General features: G+C 32.7%; 1 protein-coding gene across 2 annotated transcripts; it reads right to left on the reverse strand.

Moving 5' to 3' along the window:
• Positions 1 to 1,044: 1,044 nt before the first annotated feature.
• LOC106099366 (estradiol 17-beta-dehydrogenase 11-like) lies at positions 1,045 to 15,240 on the reverse strand. Of its 2 annotated transcripts, XM_013277896.1 has the most exons (8): positions 15,104 to 15,240; positions 13,940 to 14,007; positions 5,536 to 5,695; positions 5,065 to 5,216; positions 2,952 to 3,129; positions 2,691 to 2,876; positions 2,222 to 2,404; positions 1,045 to 1,597 (listed from the first exon to the last, which is right to left on the reverse strand). In XM_013277896.1, the coding sequence occupies exons 2-8, from the start codon at positions 13,999 to 14,001 to the stop codon at positions 1,523 to 1,525; spliced, it is 996 nt and encodes a 331-aa protein (XP_013133350.1). In that variant the 5' UTR covers positions 14,002 to 14,007; positions 15,104 to 15,240; the 3' UTR covers positions 1,045 to 1,522. The 2 variants fall into 2 exon arrangements, with proteins under 2 accessions (XP_013133350.1, XP_013133351.1); XM_013277897.1 differs by lacking the exons at positions 13,940 to 14,007; positions 15,104 to 15,240 and adding an exon at positions 11,075 to 11,166.
• Between the last annotated feature and the right edge of the window lie 2,108 nt (positions 15,241 to 17,348).

A 17,348-nucleotide genomic window follows, 5' to 3' on the forward strand; every position in this document is an offset into this window, starting at 1 on the left:
GTTATCGTCGCTTCGCGACAAAACACCCCGTAGAAATAAATTAAAAAAAAAAGAATCTCCATTGATGGATTACGTCACGGAGGACGTCACCATCATCATATACTATGTAACTTCCAAAAAAGATGTCGACGTTTCGTAGAAAATATATTGTGAATAAATTGTAGTAAAAATTTAAATGTATATCCAAATAAAAGGATTCAATTAGAACATTATTTTTATTTTATGTCTTACTATCAAACCATCTTAGAATAATTTTTCTTTAATAAAATATTTTTTATAGTTTTTTTTTTTGTACGGAAAGATTTAAAATATTGTTTTGGTAGCTTTTGAGAATGTATTTGGAATAGCTGCCCCCACTCACACACTTGACTTTGCCAAGAACATAGGCGACGCCAGTGCGTTATAGGCTTGGCCAAATTAAGTTTTTTAACCTTCCATGATGCATATCGTAAATTGTTTTAAGGGAACGAATATACAAAAATGTATTTAATGATTTATTTTTTACATTTTCTCTTACAACATCAAAACCTTACAACTATATCACTCAGACATCACAATTAACATTATTAAAAATATATAAAGTTAATAATCTGCAATATTAATAACTGTATAGATTAAAAAACATTAATGGCACTATTAAAAAATTGTTGAAAATTTGATTTACTATTAATATTGAAGATAAAAAATATATTAAACCAGTTTCATATAATCACATCTGTAGTAAGCATTTATTTACATTATTGTCGTAAAAAATGCATAAAAATAGGTACAACAGCTAAATAATTACATATATTTTGTTGCGTTTTAAACACATAATAGTAATTTAATATTAAATCTGTATTACTCGTAATAAAATCTCCCGCCATAAAATCATAAATAGTACGATATTGTAAAAAATATTTTTTTAAACACACATACTAAAATACATAGCATTTTTAAATATCTCTAATTACATCATTTTACGCATTATTTACTATTTTACAGTACATATAATTTATTTAAAATAAAAACTTAGATTTAATTCTGGTTTAAATTATTTTTTGAAAAAAATCCAACACCGATGGTATATCTACTTATATTTTGGGATAACGAAAAATTTTTGTCAAAATTTTGTACTAATTATAAGTAAATGAGAAAAATAAATGTAAAATTATTCATCATATTACATAATTTAATTAATTATTAAAAATACGTGTAAACTAATACAATAGAATTTTTTTTATCTTTACACGGAAAAAATGTTACACAATTTGATAAATTTAATTATTTCACACAATTTATTTACGTAATAAATTATAGATAATACGAGTAGTAACATTTTTAATTACCAGAGATTTTTGTCTCTAAATCATTTTGAAACACGTTAATATTTCAAAGCGTTGAAACCCTAATTAGATATTTTGCTATTATTTTTTTCTTCTATTTTTTTTAGTTCGGCCTGCAGATATATTTAACTTAATAAACATTTATACAAGTTTTAAAACTTATAATACACAAAATAGTAATTCTTAAATAATTCAAATTAATGTGCCTCAAGGCCGGAATCCAGAAAGTCTTTGAGATGTAGGGGCACAGCTCGCGGCATGGTTCGACAAATCTGGAAAAAAATATTAAAAAAATACGGAGTTTTTTTTTGTATTTTTTTTACTTATTAATTAACTTTACTAATTAATTTGACTCCAAATTTAGTATTTTTTCTGGTTAAAAAAATAATCGGTAGATTTTTTTAAAATTCAAACAAAATTTAAATTTCAATCCAAGGAAACGATAACACTTTTTAATGGTTCTAGTTAGCGGTGAAATTATTCAATATTGATAAAATACCGTTACTTTAAACTAGAATTACAAGTTTTAGCAAGTTTTATTAATATGCTTAATATTTAGACATATTTGGAGAATTATACGTTACTTTTAGCATTTTGAAATATATTTATGCAAAACAGAATAAACACAAATAAAGGTAGCATTCGAGAAATATAACTAACTACGAAGATTTTTGTTCTCAATATTTACATTTGTCAGTCATCGAAAACTTCTTTACTCGGATTACGTAGCTTCACTGTTAATCGTCAATTTTTTAAGATCAGCGCTTGACCAAGATCCCCCTATAGTTAAGTGGTACTGTGGATGGAGGATTAGGTAATTTATTAAATAGTATTGCATATCCTAATTTACTTATTTACCTGTTGAACCTACTCCCATCGTTCTGTTCCCTTCTTACCTGGTTAATATAGTAGAGAGAGCTTGGTATGGTAATCTCATGATAGTTTCTACGCACGGCATCCACGATATTGTCAGCCGCCTCCTGCGGCGACAGGATCTTCATCAGCGATGGAAACTTGATCTTAGGGTTCTTGCAAAGACCAGTGTCCACGATGTACGGACAGATCGTCGTCAGCTTGATCTGAATACACAGGGAAGACAAGAATGTGAATCGTCATCCATTTGACAAGGTGGAAATAATTGAAAAACATCATGTCTGAGGAGTATGTAAGCCTAATTGTGGAACATAGAAATTTCCTTTGTTAATTACAGAAAAACTAACTAGGACGTAATGAAGTAAAAGACAAACACGCACAAATTTAGTAATTACCACCATTTCTTCATCAAAGTAAGGAATACATTTTAGCAAAGTCCATAACAGATTTCCCTATTAAATTAAATAGTTACATTGTCTAACAATAACTTACACCACTAAAATCTCTTTTGTCCTCGCGCAGTTCCTCGTGCAAGGCCTCCATGAGGCCGCGGACCGCGTACTTGGTGCCGCAGTAGGGGACTAAGTTGCGAAGACCAACCACGCCAGCCATGGACGACATCGCTACGATATGGCCGTGGTTGGTTTCCATCATGTGCGGCAGGAAAGCTTGGATCAACTGATAAAATTGTAATTGTTATGTAATGCCTATAGCTTCGTTAATAAAAACACATTATCTTCAGCACTTTCATACCCAAAGCTGTGCCAACACGTTAACGTCGAAGACAGTGCGTATCTCCTTGTCGCTGGTCTGCAGCAGCGGCTTGCAGGGCATGATGCCTGCGTTGTTCACCAACATAGTGACGTCACCGATCTCGCGTCGGATCTTTTCTGCGAGCTCGTTGATCGCGTCTCGGTCTGTGACGTCACATCTGTTCACATAACCAATAGATGTTTTTACGCTAATTCACTGTTTTGTTTTTAATTATTAGGAAGACGAGCCGTGAAATATTCCATACTCCTTTTTGGAATGTTCTGGAAGAATGGTGAAATATCTCATAATATCCTCAGTACGATCACGAGTTTTTAAATTCCAAGCAGAGATTAAATATTGTCAAAAATTTTAAGGAAAATCCAACGAATTGTCTAGAAGGTTCTTAGAATATCAAAATAAATTTTATTAGACGTAGCAACAAAGACAAAGGTATTTGAACTAACATTTACCTCATAAATAATTCGACGGACACACGTGCAAACAATTGCTTATTAAACATGACGGATTTGGTACAATATGGTAAACCGTCATTAGCGATTCTCGCACATTTTGTTAGCGTTTGAGACGGAAATTTTAGATAAACTGCGCAAAATCTGGCGTCAAATATTACAGAATTATACTTTTTTTGATTTTTTAACATCATTCCAGTCTTATCTTGTTTACAAAATATAGTTTTAATAAAAAAAGTGCAGTTTCTTCGCTTATACTATTGTATCATGAAGGACCTGGACTTTTGATCAAACTTTGTTAATATGTTCTGAAGATGCCAGAACAAGTTTGGGTTAAAAATTTCAGAAGATGTAAAATGTTTTCAGTTTTAAATTTTTTGTTGTAAGAACGCATTACAAGTTTATATAGTAACTACTTCATAAAGCACATTCGTTCCGCTCGTTAAGTATTATTTGTTGAAATAATTCTCGTCTCCTACGTTTCATGACGACGACATGATATAGCATATTATAGTTAAAATTCAAGGTTATATTTATATACCTGATACGATAGGCACTAAAATTTTCAAGTAAATTAGTTTTTGCCCGCGACTTCGTTCGCGCATTAAAAAACTATTTAGTAAGTCACCACCTATTTGTTCTTTTCTATGTTCTACATCTAAGCCAACTTTCATAACAAACATCCATCCATCCAAAGATGCATTTATAGGTAAAATTAGTATGATAATATGAAATGCTATCTTCCGCCCGCAACTCCTGCGTGGGAATAAAAAAAAAACAAAATTGAATAAGACAAAGGTACTGCGTTCTCAACCGTTTCAACAAATGATTTATTTTTCTCCTTCAAGGATTTTCCTGTAGATTTTTTCTTTACTGTGAAAAGAAGATTATGTACCAACTGAAATTCAATGCCGTCTAATTATGTAGATGCTTCTATTGTAAAAACAAATCAAAAACAATGCATAGTTTTAGGTAATCCAATAATTATAATCAAGGACTCAATGCAACAGCGTAATTTAAATACAATGATCAAGTTACATTATCTCTGGTTGACTTGTATTCATTCTGAATTAACTTGTTTATTTATAAACTAGTTTGCGGCCGCGACACCGTCCGCGTAAAATTAAAAAAGTATATGTGTTCATCCAGGCTATCCTCTACATCTATGACAAATTTCATCGAAATCCTTTCAGCCGTACTGACTACAAAATTTAACAAACATCCACCTAAACTTTCGCATTTATAATGTTGTATGAAGTATGATTGTAGCCATTTATTTCTTTGCATTCTGATACATTAATGTTAAAATTACTTCCGAATACACGTTTAGTGGTGCATCAACAAATTGTTTAGAAAATCGGCAAATGACTGATTCAGAAGTGCATTTAGATGGCAGAAAAACATGAAGAAAAGAATATCTTGATTGCTTGAAGCAGCATAAGTATTTCTGAACAAATTCTTCTTCTACAGCAAGCCTTGGGATATAAATGGCTCCAAAAAGTGCTTGTGCAGAAAACAAGGGGAAAGCACTACATCTACTGACCCAAGATAGTTAGAACAAATAGACAGATGTTATAAAATTGAACATTGCAGCGGGTTAAACTGTAAATTTAGCTTAATGTTTCTAGAAAAAAGTTACTTACTGATAAGCATATGCCTTCCCCTCTTGACCCTTGACCATGTCGACAGTCTCCTTGTTGCCGGCGGGGTTGATGTCAACGCATACCACGACGCCGCCCAGCTTACCGAAGCGCTGCGCCATCTCTCGTCCCATGCCGTGGCCTGCTCCTGTTATCTACACATAAGGAGAGATCCTTTTAATCGACTTCCAAAGGAGAGGGTTCTTTATTTGTTCTTATTTCTGTTACAAAATCAGTGTTTGTTGTTCTAATATTTTCAGGCAAAGATTGTCCTTTGTTCACTTTTTTTTTTAATTTATTCTCTTTTATTATAATTTCTTCGTTTAACAATCTAAGGAACATTTCCTCTTCTTAATTTTAACATCCCGTAGTTTTAAAAAAGAATAAAAAAATGTAGAAAAAGCCATTGATTGACCGTCCAACATAACTATAAATAGTTTATTGAGGACGCAAAATCCGTTTCTCACAACGTACCAGTATAATCTCTCCCTTGACATTCTTCGGTTCCGGTGGAAAGAAGAACTGTATGATGGCAAGCGTCCAGGTGATGTTCATCTTGATAGCGAGGACGAAGATCTCTACGGCCAGCATCACACCCTGGTATACCTTCATCGCGATGCCTTGCTCGTCCGTCCTGGAATTAAAATAAAAATCAGTAGGCGATTACAAATTTCTGTTACACATTCCTGTCGTCCTCTCTGGCTTCTTCCGTATTCGTGTATCTACGCATACATGCTCTTTGAATAAGTGTGACTTTAATAATCTGTTTACGTGGTTTCTAGCCTGTTTTTGGTCGGTATTTTGTCGATTTTGATCTATACATAAAATAAATGAAGTGTCTGTTTGTAATATCAAAAGAAAAATCTAGATTTCGGGAAAATGATGTATTTGGGTTGCTGACAACGAAAATCACATTTAATTTTTTTTTGGTCGTCTGTCCGCAAGCCGCGTTTGTTCCGGGTAATCTCCGAAAAGGCTAGGCTGGTTTCGACCGGACTTTCACTAAAGGATAGCTGACATAGACGAGCATATGACATATTGTAGGCTTTTTTCTTTTATCTTAATATTGCGTAGACGAAGTTGTGGGCCACAATTAGTATTATATTAAATTAAAGGATAACATTTTACACAAATGAAATCATGACATCACATGCATAAAATTTTTATGTAATAATAACACTACCAAGTTTTAAATAATCAAAGAGTTTATTAGCAAACTGATCGTAAATAATACTGACGCAAATTTTATCTAAAAATACATGCAAATGTTAAATCTTCTGTCTGATTTTGTTTTTTTTTTTCAACTTTGTATATTAATTAGGGTTCTTTGTCAAAATACGAGGAACTTCTAAACTATGTGACGCTTCCTTGTATCCTAATTCAATATTTGGTCGCGGGCCAGTCGTTTATTGAATATTCAATTAAGTAAAGACTAAAATAACAGACTCCATAATTAAATGATCAATAGATTGGTCATGAAATTAGTAAGCATTAAGCATTCTATCTATACCTATATCTATCATACTCTATACTATTATAATAAAGCGTAAACACACACACACACACACAGATTTATGAATAACTCTTTTTTAAAAAAAAAGCCCTACACTTACGTCACACTTTAGGCTATATATTTCACGACATTAAACTTAGGGGTTAATATCTTGGATGAAAACCCTAATGTGAGAAAGAGACCATAAGTTGCTGCCAACATTAAGCAAGGATGAAGTCGCACGGGAACAGCTAGTCAATTATAAGCGTGATTATTCTTAAATGTATCATACAGTATTAAAATTTATGATTTAAAAAAATTGATTGTTCATTTAATAAAAAAAAATGAAATAATAAAAAAAATCTTCTTTGTTTGTGCGCATTGTTAAAAACATGTTAAAAAAAGTTTGAAAAAAAAAACAATGTGTATTATGCATGTGAGGAAAATGAAATAATCTAGTTAAACTGGTTTAACTTTAAGTCAATGTTTTTTTATATTTTCCTCTTGAGTAAAGTCCAGAAGTAATTTAAATTATCTTTATAAATGCACAAGGAATGCATGTATGTATAAAATAATTGATTTGGCCTCACACGAACAAAATATGTATGTAATTATTTTAAACTAGCTGTTCCCATACGACTTCATACGCGTAAAATTATGAAAATTTTATTTTGTTATTTATACGTGTCAAATGATCAATTGCAAATGTCAAAATGACATGAAATGATGATAATGCTTCCTTGATGTTGGCAGCAACTTATGGTCTCTTTCCCACATTAGGGTTTTTATCAAAAATATTTACCCCTAAGTTTAACGGCGTCGAAATATATAGTCTAAAGCGGTACGCAAGCGTAGGGCTTTTTATAAAAAAAAACATTATTCAAAAATATGCTGTAATTGCTGACATCTTAAGCAACAAAGAAATGTGTGTTTACGCTTTATTATAATAGTATATGTAGATACATTAAGTAAACACTATTTGTAATACGTTAATAACATTTTTTGTATGATTAGATTTTTGAAGCACCTTATTACGAATACGTCTCGCAACTGTCACGCAAATATTCGTGATAGACCCTCTAATGCCTCCGTTAGATAAAAAATGAACAAATATTGTTCAACAAGTTTTCGTTAGTAATAATTGTATGTAGCCATACAAGTTAAAATTAATAAATTACGAGTAAGTGGTTAACCGTTCGCAACCGCAATTTTTATGTCGCGTTTTTATATCCACTGACGCTAACGCCATTCCTTACAAAATGACAGCCTCAGTCAGAGTATCTTAACTAGCTACTTAGTGGCTAGTGGAAATAAACACTAAGAAACAACAATTGAATTGTATTATTGCATACCTATTATACCTAGGTATGATCATTCCAGTTTGTATTGCGCAGAACAAGTCATTGGAAAAAACACGGCCTTTTCAAATGTCACGTAGAATAAAGAACGGAAAAAAGTTTTACACATATGTACAAAATAGTATCTCTCAGTGTGTCAGTCCTACCAAATTGTAAATTATCTGATAACAATCGAACGTGTAAAATATGTGATGGAAATATTGGATTTTATTCCCTTATCTGATAGTGACGTCATTTTTAAGCTATCTGAGCCTCTATCAGCCAGTGGTGGGACAAGACATTAGTGTAGTTTTACTGCAGTGTTTTATTACTAGCAAAAATTTGAAAGTTTACTTTTATTTCTTCTAACTATCGCATGTATGCTTGATGTTTGTGCTCGGATATGGTTCAAAACAGTTCGAAAAACATTGGTTTTGACGCTAGCTTTCGCGATGTCGAAATAATCATGTTTATTCGATTTGCTCAGGCATCTTCAAAATCGCATCACCACGACCACAACAAAACAGATCGGGAGCGACTGGCTTCAACGATGACGGATAGAAATGATGCGTGTCTGTTCACGAAACTATGACAAACGTAAGTCGTTTAGTGACTAAAATCTGCACATTTCAAACATCTTGGATACAAAGGGCCTAAGTATGCGTTATAATAAACATAGACTTTGGAATTCAGGATATTTGCTAAACTCAACTCGTTAAATAAATATAAAATATTTGAATTTATCATAACAGTACTCAGTGTAGACTTTGTTAATTAAATTCCTTGTTTGATTTGACGTAAGTTAACCTTTGTGTTTAGGCAACATTTTATCTGTCAGTTAAACTATCTAAGGGCCTGTCTCACCAAATTGTAAATTGTCTGATAACCATCAAACGTGTAAAATATATGATGGAAATATCGGATTTTGTTCCCTTATATGACAGTGACGTCATTTTTAAGCTATCTGTGCCTCTATCAGTCAGTGGTGGGACAGGCTCTTATTCTCTGTTATGCCTACAAATGCTATTATTAGCTGTACAGTACGACTGTTGAAAAAGTAGTAAGCGGGCCATAAAAGGCAATCAAATCAAACGCATCTGCAATGGGGATGTTTCCTAATTTTTGGAATAGCCTTTATTTTGTAGATAAACCATGTATGAACACGAAAAAAAAAAGTATAAAATATAATACTCATTATTTCAATAAAAAAACACGTAAATAAAAACAACTCTTTCATTTCCCCCCAAAACGTCCCATGACGTCACTTCTTTGCATACGAACCTCGCGTCACGGCCTGTCACTGTCAATTTGAAAGAACCATTGATTGATAATACTCGTAAATCTTTGTTGTCTAAAGTTGTTTTTAGTAATGGAGATAAAAATGAAAAAACCAAAATGAACAGAAGGTGATACTTTTAACGTATTAATTACACTTGTTGCTTCTCGTGGAAGATTATGTTTGTGTGTAAACAGTGACTGCGTCCTACACCAGTGTGACCAGGTATAAATTAAATTGTACTATAAGCTACTCTTATGAATTTTGATATATTTTTCTTTTGTAATATTCATAAAATGTTTTGCTCATAACTTATGTCGTAATTATAAAAACACTCAATAATGGAGTCCTCATAATATAAAACACGCAAACTCAATTATTACAATCATTTAGAAAAAAATATTACTACAAAATGCACTGACATTCACTGAAGTTGGTCACACTGCCATGTTATATGCAAGAAAGTGACGTCATTGATGTTTGAGATCGAGTAATGGAGGGTAAAAAATATTGCAGCGTTTTTAATTTATATTTAATTTGAGACAAACATTCAAGGTCTCTAAATGTTATTATAGGTTATAAAATGCTGTCTTTAAAATATTAAACATAACTTTATTTGGATTTGTAACATTAGGAAACATCCCCATTGCGGATGTTTATAGGCAGCGGTCGCTTTCGATTTCGGTGGATATACAGCCGCTTGCTCGTTTGCCACCTTATATTATAAAAAAAATACCTATCGTTTGAATATATAATATAATATATAATAAATTTATAAATTAACTGATATCTTAAATAACATTTTGAATAACGTTAACAAAGAACAAATTATTTAACCTCAATGCAATTAAAATTTATAATTAAGCGTTTTACCACCAAAAATCATGATGTATTTAAATGTAATAAATACAAAGTAATTTATATTAATTAGACATAATGGTAATTCAGTTGTTGCTAAGTTAATTAAATTTGCAAAGATTTAAATTTTTCAATTGCTTGTGTCATACAAGTCCGAAATCACATTTTACCGTCATTTCGTATTCCACGATTGACTTTTGTAATAATGATAGTATTATTCTCGTCTCTATCATACTTCTTCATGGATAGTAATCCATTAAAAAGCGAACGTTATCAGTGAGTAACATAGGCTAATTTTATTTAAATCCCACATGAACGAAGTCGTAAGCAATAGCTCGTTATTAACAAAGATGGGTATGCACAAAGGCAACTTTAGTGAACAACATTCTGGCCTGGAGACACATAAATCGGTGTCTTCATTGCAAAAAGTTCTAATCTACGCAAAGCAAAAATCATTTTTTCCACAAAATGGCGTAGATTTTAATATATCTGGTTAGACTAAAAGATCTTTTTTAATAATTCATCATAATGAATCATAATGAAAACAATTTGCAGTAAACTTCAAATCTCATACAAATTACGTCCCATAAATAAATCCACCTATTAAGGAACCGGTTAAAATCTTTTAATTTCATAGATTTCCGACACGAGTATATTATTGCGATAAGAAGATATTTTTAATTATAAATAAACACGTTTACTGCGGCAAGTAAAATCATAATTCTTGCGTACGGTAGGCCAAAATGCGCCCCCAATGATATTTCTGCCGATGCGTGGCAGGCCTTTTTAGACCCACCAGCGCTAGGATAGAGTATATTGCTACAACTTTGTGACAACATAATGTATACATTTTATGTAATGTAATATATACACCTGAAATAATCGTTTCGCACTAGCTAGAGGGTCATAGTTTTCTTCGTCCGCACCAGCTTAAGTACCGCGGCAGGCCGATATCGGCCTGTTACTCAGTAAGCATGTTAAACGAACGTATTTTCTCAACAACACTTTAGAATTATAGCGTTAGTTTCTAGAAGAAATGAAGTAACTCACTCAAAGAACATCAACCTCTTTTTGCCGGACGCATCCAATGACACATTGAATCCCATAATAATTCAATTCAAACAATAATTAACAACAGCATACCAGCTATGCTGTACGCGGGCTAGACTTTCACTGACGTGCGCTCGACCAGTGCACGATATTGAACAATCGACGGAAACGTGTTGAAAATGCAAGTCTATCCTGCCACGAGCATCCTTCCCGGCCTTCCGGTCTTTAACTGTGTAATTTTACAGCGATTCGGTATAAATTAATGTCGAATTATAAAACCAATGGTTAGAAAGTAATTTTAACTGACAGTACCCCAATTATACTGAGTTGCTGGAGTTATCATTTATTGTATCACTTGCTATTGCTTGCGGCTTCTCCCGCGATATACGCGCCCGATAACGTAGCTTTTTAATGGTGGAATTATTTTTGAAATAGACCTAATAGTTTTTGAGTTATGTCAATACATACAAAAATTCAAAATACAAATCGATTGCTCTTTATAACGTATATCATGAAGTTAATGAATCGTAAACACTAACGAGTGGTTAAATGTAGCTGGGAAACCGGCCATTACTCTCTCATTATTACACTGGTTTAGCAGTTACGGTAGATGATCCCCTGATAACTTTCTGTCAGTCGGAAAAAACTAAAAATTAACTAACGTCCCACAGTCCGTAATTAGTTGTTACAACTAAGGTAGTATTTCTATAATTAACATATCTAAGTGAACACCATGTTTGTCGATATCACGAAAGGTCTATCTAGACTCCAATGTCATATGTAATAGCACGTTCTATAAAAGGTCATTCGCAGAACGACGCTTGGGCAATGACGCATGTCCGCGCAGTTAAATTGCACCAATTTCTCTAACGGCCTTTCTTGACCATACACAACTCGACATCGTCCATAAAATGTACCCGTGTTTATTGAAATCCTCTAAGTTTTATTGTATTGAGTGACAGCCCAAGCCGAGGTCCCCTCTCGGGAGGCCTTGTGCCTAGTCACTCCATGGAGCGTTTACCGAAGCGATCTAAGAGCTCAGTAGCCTCCCAATCCGGTAATAATAACGAAGTAACGGCTCGTGCCGAGGCTCCTGAGGAAGCCCTCGAGCTTAGTTACTCATAAACGAGGTATAGGTTAAGCGCCATCTGCGCTCGGCCACCTCAAGCCCGGTGAATCTGTAAATGCCTCTTCAAGGCAAACAGTGGCCATTCAGTCACAAAAAAATTAAGATTTATTTGCAGAAATCGTCTCATGCAGTTCATTTAATAAAATTTAATACAATATAAGTTACAATAATGGAAAAATATTACGTAACCAAAATTAGTTAGCAGATACCTTGTTGACAATATGTGCGGTTTAAATTAAATGAAACCTTCAATATTGTTAAAAAAAATATTAAAATTAACATTATAATAAAGGAAACGATTTTAAATAAGTAACAATAAGGAACTTTTTGCTTATATTTCACGGTCGCCTCCTTTTCACGGTCTCCAACTTGTAAAAAGCTTTTGCTTTTATAATTAAGAAATAAGTTTTATTCTTGTATTAAAAACTAAAATTTAAATAAAGCAAGAGGTAATAAAAAAAGAGGGTACATCATTAGCTAACTATATGTACCCATGTAGGCTCGGAGCCTACCCTAAGTTACGGGTGACTAGGCCATAATCAACCACGCTGGCATATTGACTACACACATATCTTTGAATTCTTCCACCGATATGTACAGGCATCACATTTACCTCAGAAACATCTGGTAAAATACATACGAAATTCTAAAATCGGTACAAGACGAGATTCGAACCCTGGTCATGTAGATTGTAAGTCAAATGCTTAACCCCTGAGCCACCAACGCTATATAGAGGGTGTTACACTGACTCTAATTTATGACCTAACCAGATACATAAAAAATTTTACAACAAAGATAAACACCACAACCTTACGTATTTGATAAATACTTTTTGCATTCAATATGACAGTGAATTTATTATCATAAATAGCATGAAATAAGATTATAATGTTGTATTAAAACTAAATTGATCAGGTCAATGACATTAACCAATTCAAATAATACAATGAGTTTATCTTTATTATAATCCCACGACAATATTTCAATAACCTAACATAATTCAATGATAATTAAAACAATATAAACATCATACGGAGTATTTGTTAACGTCCAATAAATTATAATACCAGTAGCTTCTACCCGCAACAACGTCCGTGTAGTATAAAAATCAGAAGTTAGTAGCCTGTCTCTTCCATACTCTGGTCTATATCTATGCCAAATTTCATCCAGATCCGTTCAACCATTTAGGCTACAAACTCTAACAAACATCCATCCATCTAAACTTTCGCATTTATAATATTAGTCCGATTAAATTAGAAGTTCGATAGGAGGTAGGCGATGATCTAGGCTATGCCTAGGGGAGGGAGCGCGGCTTTTATTAATATAGTCATATTCGAAGTAGGTTTTATATATTTTTAGGATCTCTAGGAGGGGGCAGTTGGTCATTCCTACCATCGGCTACTGACGATGCAAATAACGGATTAAAACCTAATGTATTACAACGATTTTATGCATAAACTTGTTGCAATTGTGTATGGGCAGTGGAATTGTCTATTTTTGAAATAACGAAAAGAACCTTATTGCTTGTTTGTCATTCTTTAATCTTACTATGGTTTAAATGCGAAAGTTCTGATGGATGTTTGTAAGAGTTTGTAGTCTATACTGATTAGGGATCTCGATTAAATTTGGCATCGATGTAGAGGATAGTCTGTAAAAACACATAGGCTACTTTCTAAGTTGTTTAATTTCGCGCGGACGGAGTCGCAAGCGAAAACTAGTATGCATAAAATACTTGCCATGGTGCTTTCGTCATTACATTATGCGCTACACCGTTCTTGTTTGTCTCCACCGACGCCATTTTTATCTGAAAAAAATCATAGTTCAGTCAGTTATAAAATGTTTTGTTACTATCTGGAGCTTTATTACCACAGATTATATAATGAGCATAAGTGGCAAAAAACATACAATATGTTTTTTTATATTCCAAATGTTCCACGGAACTACTTGAATTGTATTCATAGTTTTTTAAAAACACTTTTAACTTATAACATATTTTTTTATTCGATGTAACGGATTTAATTGGCATAATGAGTGAATTTTAATCATTTGATTTTTTTAAAAAAATATTGTAATAGATTAGTAAACATATTATATACTACACACGCGTAACTAAGCATTATAAATAATGAAAATAATCGATTTTTTAGATATGATATTAGTAAAAAAAATGTCATCTTCTAAACTACTAAATCATTTTAGTATAATTTTCTTTTTAATCTCAAATTTTATTGTTACAAATTCATATTAAACAAACTGTAACTCGATTTATTACCAATTTTTGTCATAAATGTAATAAAATCATTTCCCGCGAACAGTTTAGAAAGAATTATAATGACTCAATACCCGCTGTTCCTCAATAAACCTCGGTGAAAACCTTGGCAATGACACACTTGAATTAATGAAGTTTAGTAAGTTTGTAGTCGCTCTTTCACTGTTCAAAAAATTATCTAGCTACCTTCTTTACTTTTTCAAGTTTTTGCTTTATTTAAAGGCATTATTATATGCATGCATTATAATTTAACATATATTTGTGTTGCTAGTATATGAAAATAATAATGAGTCTATCAAAAATAATTCGATTCGCGGACTTCTTTGTAAACTTCATCAAAATATATTCCGAAGAAACAAAAAAAAACAATCGACCGTACAAAATAACATATCAAAAACAAGATGTAAATCAAACATGAAACAAATTTTTTCGTTCGAGAATTTAACATGCATGATTATTGACTTTACCAATTTGAATTAAATAAAGCTCGTTGCCCTGTCGATATCAGTTTTTTTGTTATTATTACAATGTTTTGTGTGTTTATCACACTGCATACCATTCATGCATTCTATATTTGCATAAATATGCAACAATTATGAAACAACATTCATAGAATTATTAATAAACTTACTTTTGTTGGAGAATTAAAAAGAACTATCTAACAGATCACTGCGAATACACGAAATACGCGGGAAATGAGTTTCTTTTTAATTTTCAAAAGGCAAAGACAACTCGGCGCGTCCGCCAACTGACAGTTATCACGAACGACTAAATGACAAGAGCGGAGCGAACCAACACTGGCCAGTTGTATTTGCACGATGCTCTCATAATTAGGTCGGCATACAGAACTCAACATTTCAAAGTCCTGATATATTCTCGATGCGGAATCGATTGCAAAACTTCCTTATAAAAATAATATACTAAAACGCCTCTTATAAAAAAGTGACAGGTCTATCAACATTATACCCACTGTTTCCTTATCTGTTTGTAATAATTCTGTGATGAATATCGTCCACTTGCTAACAATCGTATCATTAATTCTGTCAGTTTTAACTGAATAATCGAAAAGTTCAGATAAAACTGTGCGTTTGCAAAACTACAACTGTTGTACTGACAGTTAACTTTTAGTTTAAAAGCGTACAGTTTTGAGTGAACAGTTGAACTTTTCAGTTATAAAACTATTTATCTACGTCGTAGTCTTTGATTCCAAAAATCAATCAAAAAAATGGGACCCACCTGCAAGCATTACCTTTCTAATAAAAAAAGAATTATCAAAATCCACTAGTGGCGGATTTATGCCGTAACACACGTAAAAAAAACATACAGACGAATTGAGTACCTACTTCTTTTGGGAAGTCGGTCAAAAACCGTCAGTATTAAACATGTAGCGGGCATAGTAAAACTATTTTCATAAGTTTTCTACTTTAAGTAATTGTTATTTGTTCCCTTTAAATAACACCTGTCCATATAATTTGTTCTATTTTGGGAATAAAACCCGTTTGTAAAGCGAACAAAAGTAGTTAAATCTATTTTGGTATATATCATTTTTTGTGCATTAACATACAGCGGTCATGTGACGTAAGAGTTCAAGGTATATTAAAAATCTTCCGATGGTTCGTAAATTACTCCATCTGTGTTCGCGTTGGCGCACAATATAGTTAGCACAATATGAATATGGTATCCATAAATTGTTAACGTTACAAAGTATAAAATGTCATAAATGCGAAAGTTTGGATAGCTTGCTACTATGTTTTTTTTATATCAACGTACTCTTTTTGCACAGTTAGGTTTTCATTTCTTTTTTTTGTTGCGTCATCCTTATAACACTAGTGAGTTCCTTTTTCTTGCTACTATGTTACAAATGCCTAACTTATCTCAATGAAATTTTGCACAGATGTAAAACATAACTTGGAAGAACAAATATGTTAGTTACCAAGTTATTTTAACTGTGGACTAACACGCGGGCTAAAGCTATAGATTTCTAAGTAGAACTTTAATTTGTGAATTAATTTCACATAGTTTAGATGAAACGCGCCATCAATCTATTGAGAAAGAAATTATGATAATACTAGTTTTCGCCCGCGTGGTATTAAAAAAACTAAAGCAAGTAGCCTATGTATTCTTTCAGACTATGTTGTACATCCATGTCTTTCATCGTGTTCGATCCGTGCAGCAGTTTAGACTACAAACTCTAACAAACATTCATCCCTCCATCTAAACTTTCGCAATTATAATATTAGTATGATTGAGTTATTATATTCAATTATAAATTGGTAACTTGAGCAAGTGTTTATTTCCCCTCGCGTTGTATGAGTAATAAACCCACGCTTTATCCAAAATTTTTGTACAGAAGCTGGTAAGCAATGCTTGCAAGAGTTGCACCGTTGTAGAAATGTTTACTCGCTGTACCTCGTGGCGGTGTCGTAAAGTGTTCGTTTGGCAACTGGCAGCTTGCCAGTGAGTAGATCATCGCCCGCTAACCACGTGCCTGTGAAAGTAACCTATGAGATGAATTATAGTGCTGCTGATGTACACTGGCCAGTTCACTTTCTAAATGCCATGCCAATGAATTCATTTGGAGTCGTTAAATTGTATTGTAAAGGATTTTCAATAATATTTCAGATAAAGCCGTGTAATGTTTAGCTATTTTATAGACTTTATTTAAATGTTATAAATTATTTTAAATTAGCGGAGAATTTGTATTGTTTTAGGTTTAAAAGCAAAGATTTAAACCTAAATTACCTGCATTATTTTTAATAAGATCGTAGTTATTCTTACATTTGCCTTTTTTTGACCGACTTCCCAAAAGAAGGAGGTATTCAATTCGTCGGTATATTTTTTTTTTATTTTTTTTTATGTGTGTTACGGCATAACTC

This window comes from Papilio polytes, unplaced genomic scaffold (genome assembly GCF_000836215.1).
Source record: "Papilio polytes unplaced genomic scaffold, Ppol_1.0 DF824135.1, whole genome shotgun sequence".
NCBI lineage: Eukaryota > Metazoa > Arthropoda > Insecta > Lepidoptera > Papilionidae > Papilio > Papilio polytes.

Excerpts from the sequence above, each read along its gene's own strand:
- LOC106099366 (XM_013277896.1), bottom strand. The coding sequence starts at position 14,001 with ATGGCGTCGGTGGAGACAAACAAGAACGGTGTAGCGCATAATGTAATG. Across the intron at positions 5,217-5,535 it reads TCAAGGGAGAGATTATACTG|ATAACAGGAGCAGGCCACGG; the intron begins GTACGTTGTGAG and ends CCTTATGTGTAG. Across the intron at positions 2,405-2,690 it reads ACAAAAGAGATTTTAGTGGT|ATCAAGCTGACGACGATCTG; the intron begins GTAAGTTATTGT and ends CTGTGTATTCAG.